Raw genomic sequence first — 16,800 nt, forward strand, 5'->3', positions numbered from 1 at the left:
GGGTGGTTAAGCACTGGAATAAATTGCCCAGGGAGGTTGTGGAATCTCCATCACTGCAGGTTTTTAAGAGCAGGTTGGACAAACACCTGTCAGAGATGGTCTAGATCAGGGGTGGGCAAACTACAGCCCGGGGACCGCGTCCAGCCCTTCAGATATTTTAATCAGACCCTCAAGCTCCTGCCGGGGAGCAGCGTCTGGGGCTTGCCCCACTCCGGCACTCCAGCTGAGGAGTAGTGTCAGGGCTTGCCCTATTCCATGCATACCATGGCTCCATGTGTCTCCGACAGCTCCCATTGGCCAGCCACCACAGCCAATGGGAGCTGCAAGGGTGGTGCCTGCAGATGGGGCAGCACACAGTGCCACTTGGCTGCACCTTCGTGTAGGAGCCGGAGGGGGGACATGCTGCTGCTTCTAGGAGCTGCTTGAGGTAAGTGCTGTCCGGAGCCTGCACCCATGACCACTATCCATGCCTCAACCCCTGCCCCAGTCCTGATCCCCCATCCTGCCCTCTGAACCTCTTGGTCCCAGCCTCCTCCTGCACTGCAGAGCCTGCACCCCCAGCTGGAGCCTTATCCCCCACACCGGCACCCCAACCCCATGCCCCAACCCAGAGCCCCCTCCCGCGCCCTGAACTTCTCATTTCTGGCCCCATCCCAGAGCCCAACCCTCAATTTAGTGAGCATTCATGGCCCACTATGCAATTTCCATATCCAGATGTGGCCCTCAGGCCAAAAAGTTTGCCCACCCCTGGATAATACTTAGTCCTGCCATGAGTGCAGGGGATTGGACTGGATGAACTCTCAGGGTCCCTTCCAGTCCTATGATTCTATGATTTACAAGAATAATATCAATGCTGTCTTTTCCTCATTTTCCTGAGCACCAGATTAACCCATCAGAAATAGAAATGCCTTAGATATTTGTCAAGAAGGTATTACAAATGGCTGCACCTGACTGGGAGGTACTGTCTGTGGAGAGCTACGGGTGTAGAACAGTGACTGGCACCAGACAGACACCCAAGATAGATAATTATGAGCTATGGAAATAGTTGACTGACAGTGCTTTTGGTTTCTGAAAGCATGATATGATCTTACGTGCAATTTAAGGGAAGATTAAGCTGTCCCCTTCCTTGTATGTTTTCACCAATTGGGATAGGGTGTGTATGGCAGAAAAATAAAGGCAGTTTTATTTTTCTCTTTCCCAAGGATATAATCAACTCAATGAGTAACAGCACTGCTACCAGTAAACCACCAGTAACATTGAGGTTGGTTGTGCCTGCTAGCCAGTGTGGGTCACTGATTGGCAAAGGAGGCTCCAAGATTAAGGAAATCAGGGAGGTAAGGCAGACCATTTTCTTAAACCTCAGTTGTAAGTGCACCATTTAAAAGCTACATTTAACTCAAGTGAGAATGGAAACTGACTTTGCAGCCACATGCAGCCAGCTTCACAAATGGTGTCACCTCCAGCAAAATGCCTGCCACCAGCAGCTGACTCAGAAATGTTAAACTGGGACTTTTGATTTCCTAAGGATCCCAGCGTGTAAGTGACATGGGCTCCTGCCAGCACTGGCATGGCATTACGTTTGACTTTGACAGGCCTTGCAGACTGACATATTCACTGTGTACATGGCATGGCAAGAGGAGGGAGGGTGATTGTCATGTAATATTTGCAAAGCAAGCAATTCTTAACCAGGGTCTAATGCACCAAAACATGAGTGCACTGAAGTTGCTGCTGGCAACAAAGAAAGGGACGATTAGGTGTTTTCTTTGTTACAGATGCTGCGCATTCAACTTTGCTATTCTTCCTGTCTCTCTCTCTCCCTTCCTGCTTTCTCCAGTCAACAGGTGCTCAGGTTCAAGTGGCGGGGGACATGCTGCCCAACTCCACAGAGCGGGCAGTGACAATTTCGGGGACCCCCGATGCAATTATCCAGTGTGTCAAACAGATCTGTGTGGTGATGCTGGAGGTACAGTCTGTAACAATGGGGGTAAAGTATATAGGAAAATCTATCAACAACCAAACTACAGTGAAAACTCTGGAATAGCTATTGATGTTGTTGTTCACTCTCAGTTACTGGATCATAGATGTTTCCTGGTACCTCTGTTTTAAAATCCTCACAATATGTTCTTGGCCAGCCATTCACTCTGTTCATTTACTAGTTATGGGGTCTGGGGCTGAACTCTAACTTAACTGATCAGTGAAATACAATGTTTTCTCTTGAGATTTGAAATGAGATGGTGGAGGAATCAGCAATAGAGTCACAAGAAGGTTGCTTTTGAAATTAGGAGACCATAGGCTCTCTCCCTTAGGCCGGAGAGCTTGTGCGGCGGGACCCAGATGGCTTAGTGCTAGAAAAGCAAGGGGAGTGGGAAGGGTATAGAGAGAAATAAGATCTGTGACATGAGCTGGAACCAGTCCGTGGAGCATTTGAAAAACTAGGAAGATCATTTTGAACTGGATCCTGAAATGAATAGGGCAGTGGTATTGTCTGAGGACCGGAGCGATACGGTCACTGTATTTAGTATGTGAGGGAAAGCAGGAATCAGCCTTCTGCATACTGGAATCTGGGGAGTTCTTAGCAAGGGAAGCTGGGAGAGGGAGGAGGATGGGATGAGGATTTTGTCAGAGGTGGGTTTGGAGCAGCAGTAATCACAGGCAGGACTGCACTAGTGATGGACAGGTTTGCAGCACCAAGTATCAGTTTGGAAATGCAGAACTCAGTGCCCATTATGGCAGTAGAGGCAAATGGGAAGCTTGAGTCAAAACGGGAGATAGGTCTCTGAGCTGAAGTATCGATATTTTTTGTAAAGCTTTACAATGACTTTCATTACAATCCTGTCACCTTTCTGTTACTTAACCAGTGAAATTCTCATTTTTCCTGTGTTGTTAATGCAGTATGAGAGAAAGCAGACTTGTGAATATATAGCCTGAAAATACTGTAGTTCATTTGGGGGATTTGATCACACACTTTTTTGTGTGTTAATATTTATTGTGAGGTTCTTAATACTCATCTTGATTTTATGTGCCGTGCGTTCTGCAGATAGTAGGTGTGCATGTGTGTTTGTAATTGCAATTATAGATATAAACTATAATCACCTGTAAATATGTATTGTATATAATACAAACAATAATGGATACGAATCCAAACATTTTGGTCTGAAATCTCATAGGAAGAAGCTTTCACAAGATTTCTTTCCTGCATTAACAATGATTTGGTTCTCAGACAGAACTCGGCATACACCTGTCACAAACGCTATTAGGAGCAATAGTCACAGAATACAGCTCTTGCACTGCCTTCACAACAGACAGGTCAGGCTGAAGCAGGAGACTGAAATGGCAAATGGCATTGGCTTGTGGCAGGATGAAAAGACAGAGCGTGTGTGGCATGCCAACGGCATGTGGCTACATGGTGGTTCTTCAGTCGCTGCTCACTTGCTTCACGAGCACATTGTTGGAGTTTGTGTGTGTGTGTGCAGCTTGCACAATTGCTGCTTATGCTGTCCCTGTTCTGTGGATAAGCAAAGGACTTGAATCTTCCATGCCCCCAGCGTGATCCTTTTAATCAGTACAGTAACGTCACAGAAAGGGGTCACAATAGCTGTGTGCTATTTCCTGTCTAAACCAGGAAACAAGGAAATCACTTACCACCGAGTGTAATAATAAAATGCTTCTCTTCTAAAATCTAGAGATCATTGGAGAGGCAGGGTAATTTCCAAGCCTTTGTGGGACAACAGTTTGTGAGCTGCCCTGTGTGTGTTCTTTATTGCTATCACTGCACCACATAGCAGGCCCCATTCCACTAAAGTCCTGCACTGTCCTGTATGGATATATAGTAACCAGACAGTCTCTGCCCCAAAGACCTTGCAATGGTTGCAAGGTTCTGTGACAGACCCTGGCCAGTGGGGTACAGCAGTCTGGTAGAGGGCAAATATACAGGTCACTGGGTGAGTAGTTTTCTGTTCCCTGAGTGACCAGAGCAGGGGCTGCACTAGAGTAGTCAGGACTTGCTAGAACCACTTAGACAGACAGGCTGATGAAATCACCTGCAGCCAATCAAGGCAGGCAAATCAGGGCACCTGGGTTTTAAAAGGAGCTCACTCCAGTCAGATGGGGAGGAGCCAGAGGAGAGGGAGTGCGTGTAGGAGCTGGGAGTAAGAGACACAAGGAGCTGAGACTGAGGGACTAAGGAGTACAAGCATTATCAGACACCAGGAGGAAGGGTCTGTGGTGGGATAAAGAGGGTGTTTGAGGAGGCCATGGGGAAGTAGCCCAGGAGGTGTGCTGTCATGCAGCTGTTACAGGAGGCACTACAGACAGCTGCAATCCACAGGGCCCTGGGCTGGAACCCAGAGTAGAGGGCGGGCCCGGGTTCCCCCCAAACCTCCCAACTCCTGATCAGACACAGGAGGAGTTGACGCAGACTGTGGGGGAGATCACTGAGGTGAGCAAATCTGCCAATAAGCGCAGGACCCACCAAGGTACAGGAGGAACTTTGTCACAGTTCATAAGATTAAAAGCAGGACCAGCAACACCGGTGGTCTATCTGCATTGGAGGAAACTAAAAAATATTTTTTTAAGTGGAGAAGACAAAGATGGTCAATCTGTTGTACAATCTTCTCACTCTTTCTAATTTCCCTCCAACACACTTATAGTGTGCGGTGCTCCACACTAGTGCCACAGCATCATATCCAACACTTGACATCACCGATGCGATACTGTAATCAGCTGTTGATATGTACAGCATAGCTTGATGATGGTAACAAAGGCTACGATATGAAGAAAACTTCTCTATATGTATTCCTAACGAGTTATCTCCCTAGCAACCCCACTGCATATCCCATAGCCAGCACATCCTGCTATTGCCACTTGTCTCCAGATACATGTGTCTTCAATGAGAGTTTGAGGGTCGTGCTGCTAGGATGCTCTGTCATGCACAAAAGCCTGGTAATTATGAATGTAGATTAGCGGAGAAATAAGTATATACAGTGTGTATGGTGATGAGTGTAGGAGAGTTAAATAGATTTAAGTTGAGAAGGTTCATTGGAGTAAAGCCCATAGGAAAAGGAATTGCTGAGAAGCCTCATCTCATTTAATTTAAGGACTTCTCCCCCATTCATATGACTATTTCCCTTGTCTTCTATCATTTGGAAATGATATTTGCCCAGTCCCAAAGTTTGTTAAAGTTATTGAAGGAATCTCTGCGGGACAAGGACAATCTAATAGAATTCGTGTGCCTTGTGGTGTCCATGACCTGTGTTGGGTTGGTTGGTTTCTAACTTTCTTTTTACTGATGTTTCAGGAAAGCTGTTCTAATGTTCTCTCTCCCTCTCCTTGTACCTTTTCCTAGTCCCCACCGAAAGGTGCCACCATTCCCTATCGCCCAAAGCCCGCCTCCACCCCTGTCATTTTTGCAGGTGGTCAGGTAAGAGCCGACCCGCTTGCGGCCTCCACTGCCAACCTCAGCCTTTTACTGCAGCACCAGCCGCTGCCTGTTAGTGCACTCAGGTTTTCTCGCCTTCTGACTTGCATGGTTTCATCCCATTCATATTGTGCCAAAGCAGCTGGACTGAAAGCTCTTTGCTAAACTGCTCTTGGTTAATTTTCCTGAATACCTGGCTTAGTTGCTCCATCCGTGGGAGGAGAGTATGAAAAATTCTTCCTCCAGCCAAATTGCTGGGAACAGAAGTGAATTTTACAACCCGCTTACATACTGTCTTGCGTTCTAGGAAACAACTGAACATTCTTAGCAGGCACATTTGGGGCTTGAGTCTGCAAGGTAAGGTGCTGGGCGCTCTAGTCCTGAGCCAGGAAAGAACCTTAGCACGTGCATATTCAGCACATGATGAAGAGCTGTGCTGGGTTTGTCTCGGAGGACTGAACAGCTTGCAGGATCGATCCCTTCGTGCTGTGAGGAATGGGAACGCTTTTCACTAGTTTGTTTGGGATGCCTACACACAGTTAAAATACCACTTGTGATGTAAAACATCACACTTTGGCATGTTTCTGCTGCAGCCCCATCTGTGCTGGAACCTTAGCTTTATTTTTCGTATATTCTGCTCAGTTTTGAGCAACATTTCACCTTTGATGCATAAAAAGGAAGCTGTTTTCACTGACATTTTCCCATTTTCTAGTGAGATAGGCCAGTTAATATCTTCTCAGAGGAATCCAAAAGCTTTCTTACTTCTAGTGTTTTCAATTTCACTCAGAAAATTTCACACCGCCCCAGTTAAACATCACTTTGGTAGCAGTAGGACTGGACTTGGAGCTCAGCCCCATGGGTCCTAAGTCCTTATTTACACAAACCTCGCATTAAAGTTTTGCCTGAGTTGGGCCTTTTATTAAAGCCCACAATACAGGGAGGTGTTGCGCAGTTTTTACACCGTTAGTGGGAGCTAATGCTGTCCCAGTAACGTTTGTTACTACATAATCACTATTGTTTTTAATGGAGGGACTGAAAAATAACAGGCAATATTGCACTACCTTTACTGCCTGTAAATCAGGGCAGAGTTTGGCCCACAGTTAAGGAACATTGAATGTGTTTATAATAACCCTTTGAAAGTGAATCTGCACTTTCTTTTCCGTAGTGACTAGTGCCTTTTGTGGCACTCGCCCACATTGGCTTGCCGGAGATTTGCAGAGCGTCTGAATTCTTGGTTGCTGGCGCTGCTTTTTGCTTAAGATAATCAATGCACATTTTTAAAAATCAAACACGGATCAAGAATTACATGAATTTTAAAAACTGATATAAAATATGAAGTAAATGTTAGCATCCCCATCTCTCCTGTAGCGTTGTGATTTCTCATTACTCCTCAAGCGGGGAAGTGACTGTCAGCAAGTCCCCTGTGAGACCGACATTGCCATATTTATTACACATCATTCCTTAGAGCCGGAGCTGGCTTGAGGGGGCTGCTCTATATACCTTGTTGCACCAGTTTAACTGAAGTCATTTAAAAATCAGTTTAATTAAACCAATGCAAACCTCTGGATGGAAACCCTGAAATTGGTTTGCAACTGCCTTATAAAACCAATCTGAATTAAACCCTAGCAACTTTGTAGAGAGAGTGCTTAAGTGCGCAGGGCATTTTCAGATGTGTAGGTAGCCATATTCTGAAGTTCGGAGTCCAGCTTGCAATGATATGAATTACACTTATGTCATCTGTCTAATCTAATTGTCTCTAATTGTTTTCTGTAGGACTTATCATTGTTGTATCTAAGAAGTAAATTAGGATGGGAATTCTCCTAGTCTCCAGTAATTTCCCTTCAAACCACAATGATAACAAACAGAAAAACATGTGGCCAAAAATTCTCCAAACATCCTTTTGGGTGCCTCAGTGAGTGAGTGCCCAATTTGAAACACTGAAGCCTGATTTTCAGAAGGGATGAGCACCTGCAGGGACCATTGATTTCCAGAGAGTCCTGGAAGTGAGGCCCCAGTTCTCTCCATTTAGATGCTCAAAAAAGGAGCCACTCCAATGTGTGCCCTTGGAAAAATGGGCATTAGTAGTCAATTTATATCTTTGTGGTAGCTAAACATCTATGTGCCTTTCAAGGCAACCCTGTTTAAAACATGTTGTTCTCCCAGCCCATAATTGCTAGCAGAAATGCAAACCAAGTGTGGGAGCACATGATAAGGACACACAGCAGAATGCAGACTTAGCATCTGACTTTTTAACCAGTCGCCAAAAGCTTGCTAAATCGAGTGTATCAGTGTCCTCTGAACAGCAGTCCTGCAGAAGAGCTTTGGGTCCAGCTGTGGAGTGAACTGTATCTTCTCAAAAGGGAGAGTAAGATGGAAGGAACTTCCCGCTGCTGTTAAATTTCTGGTATCTTGAGCAGAGGTTTATTTCAAGGGAAGAAGTGGGGCGCTAGAGGTCAGAAATCCTCATTGGCTGTATAAAGAAAAATTCCTTAGCTACTCTGCATAAGAAGCCATTAGTTGTAAGGGCTCTGCCTCAGAAAGGGGCAAGTGCCCTGTCCTGGGACTGGAAGAACAAATGTATGCAGAAAAATGCCCCCAGCTGCCTCAGATCTCCCTTTGTATACAGCAGGGTTGAGGGGTGTTAGGCATTCGGTGCCACACTCCCATGTAACCTCAACCCTGCAGGCAGTCTCCAGCTCAGCATCCCCAGCTACAGTTCCTGGCACAGGTACTGCCCCCCATCGCTTCCCCAACAATCCCCCCAACTGCCTGAGGCTCTGCCACACCACACACCCCCACCTCAGGCAGTTCCATCCCCTCAACAACCCTCCAACTGCCTGAGGCTCTGCCACACCCCACCCACCTCAGGCTGTTCCATCCCCCCAATAATCCTGCAACAGCCTCAGGCTGCCCCCCACCAGCAATCCCACCATCTGCTGAGGCTCTCCCCACTCTCCACTTCAGACTGTTCCATCTCCAACAGTCTCAGGGTCTCCCATCCCACCAGCAACCCCCACCAGCCTCAGGCTCCACCAGTGCTTTCTCTCCACCCCACTCGTAATGACTCAGTGAACCAAGTCTGCCACACTCAAACTCTGACTCCCTGAAATGCTCTGGACCCCACTGACTTTTCCAGGCTCCCCAGTCACTTCTGACTTCCCATTCTGCAGCTGCTCGTGCTCTGCCTGATCCAACCTCTTGTGCAGAGAAGGAGTGCTCCTGCCTCCTTGCCAGAGCAGCCCTGGGGAACCCTGAGGGGAGTCAGTGACTGTTCCTGGTGAGACATGGCACCCATGGAGTTGAACAGAACTTGGTAGCTCTGATGCTGGATGGGGAGAAGGGGAAAAGGGGAGTGCCACTTCCACAACATGTTCCGGATCCTTTGGGAGCCCTTCTGTAGGGACTGTGCAAAGGAAGGCTCTGTGGGTTAGCAGGGAGCAGGGCTAGGGGCTGGCTGGACCCTGCAGATTCCACTGCTCCCCAGCACCAGGGTAGTACAGGTTAGTGCACACTGTACCTTTAGCAACTAATGCACAGCTTCCCTCTCCATGCTTCCAAGAGCCACCCCCACCTCTGAGTCCTGGCAATGTGGCTCTTTCAGGAGTCACACACAGATCCCGGTCCTCTATGCAGATGGCACAGTTTAGGCCATACGCCCTATCTCTCCAGGGGAGGGAAGGCCTCACACCTGATTGATTGCATGAGATCTCCAGTGTCAAAGCAATGGAGGGCTCCAAGCAATGTGTCCCTTTGGGTCACTGGTATGCCACATGGCAGCAAAAGGGAGGTGTTTGAGAAAACTACAGTGTGGACAAGGTCCATGGGGGGATGGGAATTTGCATGTAGATCAACTCTAGGTGCATTTTGACTTGTAGTAAAACTCCAGTATTTTCAAATATATTTCCAGTGGTTCCCATTAAAATATCAGTGTTTTCTTAGAATTAGCCCTCTGTGGTTTTCCCATGTGCTTTGGATTGGCTATATCTCTAAAGTCTCTGTTGGGAAATGTTGACCTTTTAAAAACAACTACTGTATCCAATTTATTCTTTAAGAAAGTTGATTTGCATCTGTCCAGGACACCGTCCTATCTGTGGCTAATTCTGTATGTAATCATCGAAAGATATCACAGAATAGCCTAGAGGTTGGACTGCTTATTTTGAACATTATTTAATGTTATGCTTATTGCACCACTTTTCATTTCGACATCTTTAGTTACCAAGTCCCCTTTGGAAATAAATATGTATATTACTGATCCTTTTGGACCTGATTTGTAATTAAGAGCTGACAAGCGTGTACACTAATGAGCTATGTTCAGAGCCTGACCATTAAAAAAAAATTAAAGCAAAATATCAAATGGAAATGTAAAGGAAAAATTGAACAATTTAGAGAACATCCTCAATCTGTTTTCCTTTCTATTACTATACCCTGTGTGAATACAGCCCAGGGAGTGAAAGATTTGGCAATGGGAATTTAACCCTTTGGAGACTGTGGTCATGTATAATGAGAGTAAAAGATATTACCTCACCCACCTTATCTTTGTCAGTGTTCTAAGAATCAAGAATAGAATTTTTCATGGCAAGAAGACACTGAATTGGCTTTTGTGTCCGATTTCCCTACACTTGTTGTTGATCTTCACCCCACCAAGCTGAGGACATGACTGAGCCAAACAGCTTGTTGTTTGCAAAGAGTGATGTAACTTTTCAAAGGTTACAAAACTTTCTGCTTCTTTACTGTCTTTACTCTCCCTTTACAAAGTGTTGTTCATCCTTTATGCCATTTATTGTGGAATCATCTGAAAAATGTTTGAATTGATCAGATACGTATTACTACCTAATAAACCCCTTAGCACTGGGACATTTACTTTACAATGTTGGCAGACAATACTGCTTATTTTCAAAGTGATAAAAAGAGTATGTTAAAGGATTGTTGCAAAACTTTGCTGAAGAGATACCTAGGAAACACCAAACCCTGAATTACAGCGGGTGAAACTCACCACAATGTAGAGAGCCACCACAAGGCCTATATGCCACTTAAATGCCACTTACGTGCTATTTTGAGGGTATAAGTGAGACATAAATGGCACCCTGGACTTTTGCTGCATCTCTGCATGGGGTACATTTCACCCTAATATAGTTACATTATGTATGTACAGATTAAAAGTGTATAAATATTGGACATTTTATAATTTTAAACAAAATATTTCTCACTTTCTAAGACTCGAGAGCAGGATTTTGCATTACCCCTGCAAAAGCTAATGGTGACATCACAAACATCTAAATAACTGAAGGGTTTAGGGTCTGATTCTGAGCTCACTTACACCATCAATGATGTAAAACAGAATTGGGCCTTTCATTGCTAATTCTACACATTACAGGCCATTCTGTCACTGATTTGAGTGTTTATTTCTAAACAAACTCTTCCAAGATGCTGAGCTCCAGGGCTCAGCAAACCCTTTGTCAGACCTGAGAAGCAAATCACACTCACTCTGCACAAAGGTGCTGTTTCGGTGATTTTTGTTATGTCCCTTTTGGACAATGGATAGAGACAATTCATCTGTAGTGACCAGGAGGGGGAAAACACTGTCTGTTGAAGTCAGTACCAAGGACAGAGACATTTCCTTAGCCCCCTTTTCCCTACACCAGCCACAGATCCTGGACTAAATTCTTTTTTTTCTCTCTAAATACCCTGCTTTGTGGTGTTAGCATGTCTATGGGCTGACTATTTTCAATGTCACCTGTGGGGTTTGGATGTCCAGTTCCCACTAACTGCAAGAGAAATTGGATGTCCAAATCTCTTATGTGGCTTTGCAAACCCCAGCCATAGCATTTTGTAGGGTAGATGAATATGACTAAAGGATTCAGTTCTGCCAGTGGAAGTCTTCCTCTGGCTAAACTCCCACTGACAGATGGAAATTCTGTCTGGAGGAAGGACACTATATCGGCACTGTTAGGATGTGGGTTCAGAATGATCAGTTCTGGGTAGGAGTATAGGCCATGTACAGGGGGAAAAGGGATGTAGTTGGTGCCCTTTACAGATGGTATATTCTGCGCACATCTCATGCTCTGGCCATAAGTATAGCAGCAAGCTGGCAAATTTAGAGCTCTGGTTAATACTGGCTTCCCAAATATCTGCTGTCTATTAAGTGATGGTGACATTTGTGGGATGTCAGTACAAAGCCGTTTAGCTCTATCAATTAGGGTGCAAGCTATTAAAGAGCTAGGGTCCGGCCCTAACGTGAGGTTGCTGAGCTCCTGTCGGATGGCTGGTCCCTGAGGGATCAGGCTGGTCGTTAGAGGTGACTCAGGCTTGCAGTTGTGTTGTCTGTTCAGCTGTGCAACTTCTAAATTCAAGTTAGACTATCATGAAAGGATGGTCTCTAGATAAAAGAAAAAAGTTCTCAGAAATAAATTCAAACCCACGGCCCACGCTCTCTCTAAGGATCGGTCTGTGCGGCATGGTATGGTTTACAGCTCGGGCAGAAGTACTTGCACTAGCTTTCATCTGGCTAGCAAGCTAAAAAGAATGCCATGATGGGGGCTTCAGTGGAGGCTAGCAATGACAATATGTACCCAAGGAGGCCAAGCAGGCTTGTACAGCCCATGCTGCCATGTCGTTACTGCTATTTTTAGTGAGTTAGCTACATTAAAGCTAGTGCGGGTATATCTACCTTTCCCCTCCACAATTGCAGCATAGATGTAACCTAAATGCCTCCCTGTCTGACTTATAATGCTCTCAGTTCCACAGCATGTGGAATGCCCATCAACTCCTAGAAGGAACTTCTATGATACACACATGGAACAGATGGATAGTGTAACCCTAAGAACCACATGTGATATCTGTTTCATGGCATACCATGGAATCCAGGGATGAATACATTAATTTGCTTTCCACTCAAATGTTTCCATAGTTTTGACCTCCCAGCTCTGGTCTATACTGCAAACATATGTCGGTATAACAACATCGCTCGGGGGTTTGGAAAACACTAACCTAACTCCCAGTGACCCGGCTACCACCTCTCAGGGAGGTGGAGTACTTGCACCGACAGGAGAAGCTCTCCCATCAGCATAGGTAGCATCATGACTCAGTGCTGCAGTGGCATGGTTGCAGTGCCGTAAGTGTAGACAAGCCCTCAGTCTCAGCCTCTGTGGTACGATAGTGCCGACTACATAGATCTTCTTCGGTGCAAACACAGCAGCTTTCTGATCACCCAACATGGCGCCCCTTCCTGCAACCTTGGAACTAGGGTCCTACCAATTTAACAACCCTGAAAAATGTGTCTCAGACTGTGAAATAAGCCCTTCCCTGTGAAATCTGATCTCCCCCTTGCTGCTGGGAGTGCCTCAGTTAGGGGACTCCTAGTTGCAAGTCCTGGCTTGGCTAGGGAGGGAGAGGACTTGTCTTTCCCCTGCACGGCCGCTCTTGTTCTCAGGGGGAGATCAGACTCACCTTAGGGTGCCTCCCTCTGCTGCAGGAAACTCCATCCCCAGAGGTTCCTGCAAGTGGAGCAGACTTGTGGAGCTGGTCCAATATCCCCATGCTCCTGAAAGCACCCCGGCTGGTGGGGGGAGTGTGTCCTAGCTGTGAGTCCCTGCTGGGCTGCAAAGGGTCAGGACTTGTCCTTCCCTTGCATTGAAGCTCTGGAATGGCAGGATCAGATCCACTGATTACAACACTGTGAAATTTCAGATGTAAAAAGCAAAAATGGTGAAATTAACCAATTAAAAAACCCTCTGGCCATGAAATTGATCAAAATGGACTGTGAATTTGGTAGGGCCCTACTCATAACCTAAGAGTTATTTTTTAATCAGATTCACACTGGAGAGATTGGAGGTGGTCACATGACAAGGGATTTTCCAAGCTAGCCAGCTGCTGCTATGTATTTATACAGTTTCCCAAGCGTGCTACTGTTCAAAAATCTTCAGGGCAATTTGTGCATTGGATGTAAGAACTGTGCAGCAATTCTGCAGCGACATCCCAGTGCTGACCTCTAAATGAGGATCCTGTAATCCAAAGAGGGGCACTTGGGGACTCATACATACATTTGCTATAATTGTGTATTGTTAAGTGAGGGCTCTGGAGCTGCTTAGTGGGCAGCGCTGCTCCCTGTGACAGAAATCGTTTCAAGCAGAGACGCATGCTCATTGTGTAATGCCAGCAGTCTGGGGTGCTGAGTGCTTTATAGTGGCCAGTCCAAAAAAACAGTGCTGACAAGAGTTGTGAGAGGAGCGGTTTTAACAGTGATGATAGGGTTCTTTATGGGGAGGGGGTGGATGCCTTGTCTGGCTTCATTTATACATAAAAAATACTTTTCCAAAAATTGTAAGGGGCTTCTTCCCCTTCCCAGATTAGCTATTACAGGGGGAAGGAATTTGGATAGCAGCTGCAGCTGAGGCATAGGGCTTAAATGGATACTACACCCAAACCTAATGACATATCTTTTCCTTCTGCAGGCCTATACAATTCAGGGACAATATGCAATTCCACACCCGGATGTGAGTTTTACCCTAATTTTTCTTATACCCATTTTACTCTTTACGTCACCTGCATGATACTATTAATTACTACTAATATTAATATTAGACCATAATATTAATAGCATATTCTCAAAGTAACAGTCTGCGTGTTGTATCTGTAATACCTTGAATAGCCTTTTAACCTATTAGCACAAAACTTTATTAATATTGAGGACTTGGCCTGATGTTAAATTATTCGTATTGTTCAGTGCTATCCCTTTACTAAGACATAAACCCTATATGCATTTTGTGCCTCAGAGAATGGTCAAAAATAGTCTTTTCCCTCTGTGTCCCCCTCTCCATAAAATGTTGCTAATGAAATACGTACAATGGCTTGTTCGGGTGCTTTTGTGAGGGCGTAGCTACGTTTGAAAGCTTGGAGTGTTATGGCTGTCTCATAGATTTTGCTTTCTAAAAGCTGTGCCTTCCCACAGGTTGGTCTGTCTTTGGGTATGTTCTCAGTCATATTGCAAAGGAAGTCTGCATGTCTGGTGATGCTGATTTCTCTCCCCACTTTCTAGCTATTATTTTAGGCTGATGATTAATTTTACAGTCAAACTTTTCAGTAGCCTAAACATAGATGCACACATTCCTTGTGTTTTGGTGGAAGGGAAGAAATGTCCCAACCACTCTCTTCAGCATGGCTTACAAGCAACAGCCAAAAGTCAGTTGCCTAGAAATGAATGGCAGCACAGGTTTCTGTGTCGAGTTCAATTTCTAGTCAGGACTGGAGAGGAAGGCCCTTGGTGTTCTCTGTCTTTTCTGGTAAGGCTGTGGATTTTTTTCTGTTGATCTTAACTGTTAGTCGTGGGGAGAGGTGACAGAGAGAGGAAAGAAAGAAAAGGAGGCTCTGTGCCAAATTCATTCCTGGTTAATGCATATTTCTAGTGAGAAAAACTGGTCACAGGGAGCAGGGAATAAACACATCCCCTCCGTAGATTTCACCTGTGTGGCTCATATGCAGCCCCCAGCATAAATTAAAATTATCCCCCTTGACAGGTCCCCCAGGGAAGGTGGGATGGATACAGATGCCACCATCTCCAGGAGGCATCTCTCTCCTGGGGTATAGGCGTGTTCCATATCTTCCCTTGCTGACTCGGTCCATGTTATTTTGAGGCTTTCCCTCCTTAGTGTGAGGAGAAGCAGGGAAGAAGGCCAAACCATATGTTTTATAATGGTGGGTGTAAACTAGGGCAAGTGCACTGAGGTGGGGTGAAAAGAGGCAGTCTCTTAGCCTTCCATAGTGGAGGGAAGAACTCCCAGCTACACGGCTCTCGGTGAGTGTACAAGTAAGAGTGAGTCTAGTAAGACCTCAAGGTTGGGGACCACTTTTACAAAATGTGCGCTTATTCCGGTGGGCGGTTTAGGACCCCATCTGTCTCTGGGAAAGCAAGGAAATGGTCAAAGAGGAGTTGAGACAGAGCTGGGGATCATCTGCTTATTGGTGACACTTTGGCCCTGAGGTCTTTATGACCTTCCCCAGTGGCTTTACACGGACGCTGAAGAAGAGGAGTGACAGGGACACCACAGCAGGCAGCCAAAACAGCCCTTTGCATTCCCCTAAAATAAGTGGAGCCACTTGGAAGGAATATAGCCCTGACCTGCCAGAGGCCACAGCTGGATCAGCAGCACCATGTAGTCACTAGGACCTAAAGCCACTGACCAACCTAGCGGTGTTAGCACAGATGTCTCACCTCTGTTTGTTGCCCTGAGGAGACCACTGACTGCCAAGATCATGCTATTTCCATGCCCTAGCCCAGCTTGACGCCTGATTGAATGACACTGTGACGGCTTGCTCAGCAAACCCAGACCTGTGAGCCACTGTGTTACCACTCTGCCTCAGCGGGAGGGTGCTATGCTGCAGCTAAGCTGGGAATCTGTCCCCGATACGCCAGCCTGCTTGCCTTGCCAGCAAACCCTGCAGCATCTGCCAGTCCAGCCCTGCCCACAGGTAACACACAGCGATCCCCACTCCCAGAGAGACTGAGCACATAGCAGCCTGGTAAGCTGGCTGAGGACTCCCCCGTCCCCACTAACACACAGTACTGAGATGGGTTTGTAACAAAACAAGAATAAGTTTATTAACAAAGTATCAGAGGGGTAGCCGTGTTAGTCTGGATCTGTAAAAGCAGCAGAGGATCCTGTAGCACCTTATAGACTAACAGACGTTTTGGAGCATGAGCTTTCGTGGGTGAATACCCACTTTGTCGGATGCACGTATTCACCCACGAAAGCTCATGCTCCAAAACGTCTGTTAGTCTATAAGGTGCCACAGGATCCTCTGCTGCTTTTATTAACAAAGGACATAGGCTTATTGGAGTGAAGTCCTGGAACAGCTTCCCAAGGGGAGCAATGGGGGCAAAAAACTAACTTGGTTCAAGACTGAACTTGATACATTTATGGAGGGGATGGTATGATAAGATTACCTACAATGGCATGTGGCTCATCTGTGACTGCTAGTAGCAAAAATCCCCAATGGCTAGAGATGGGACACTGGATGGGGAGGGCTCTGAGTTACTACAGAAAATTCTTTCCCAGATGTCAGGCTAGAGGATCTTGCCCATGTGCTCAAGTTTCAACTGATCACCATATTTGGGATCAGGAAGGAATTTTCCCCCAGGGCAGACTGGCAGAGACCCTGGGGGATTTTCACCTTCCTCTGCAGCATGGGGAACAGGTCACTTGCTGGTTGGAACTAGTGTGAATGGTGAATTCTCTGTAACTTAAAGACTTTAAACCATAATTTGAGGCCTTAAATAATGCAGCGAGAGGTTAGGGGTCTTTTAGAGAAGTGTTTCTCAACCTTTTCTTTCTAAGCCCCCCTCCCCTCCCAGACATGCTATAAAAATTCCACGGCCCACCTGTACCACA

General features: G+C 45.9%; 1 protein-coding gene across 2 annotated transcripts in view; it reads left to right on the forward strand.

Moving 5' to 3' along the window:
* PCBP3 (poly(rC) binding protein 3) overlaps window positions 1–16,800 on the forward strand; it is a 56,646-nt gene that overhangs the window by 12,920 nt on the left and 26,926 nt on the right. Inside the window, exons 5-8 of one of the 2 annotated variants that reach the window (XM_032769701.2) lie at window positions 1,203–1,334; window positions 1,835–1,963; window positions 5,345–5,488; window positions 13,867–13,908. In XM_032769701.2, coding sequence (XP_032625592.1) covers window positions 1,203–1,334; window positions 1,835–1,963; window positions 5,345–5,488; window positions 13,867–13,908 — 447 coding nt within the window. The remainder of the gene's footprint in view (window positions 1–1,202; window positions 1,335–1,834; window positions 1,964–5,344; window positions 5,489–13,866; window positions 13,909–16,800) is intronic. The other variant, XM_032769734.2, reaches the window with a different exon arrangement.

The sequence above is a fragment of the Chelonoidis abingdonii genome, chromosome 10, assembly GCF_003597395.2.
Source record: "Chelonoidis abingdonii isolate Lonesome George chromosome 10, CheloAbing_2.0, whole genome shotgun sequence".
NCBI classification, from domain to species: Eukaryota; Metazoa; Chordata; order Testudines; family Testudinidae; genus Chelonoidis; species Chelonoidis abingdonii.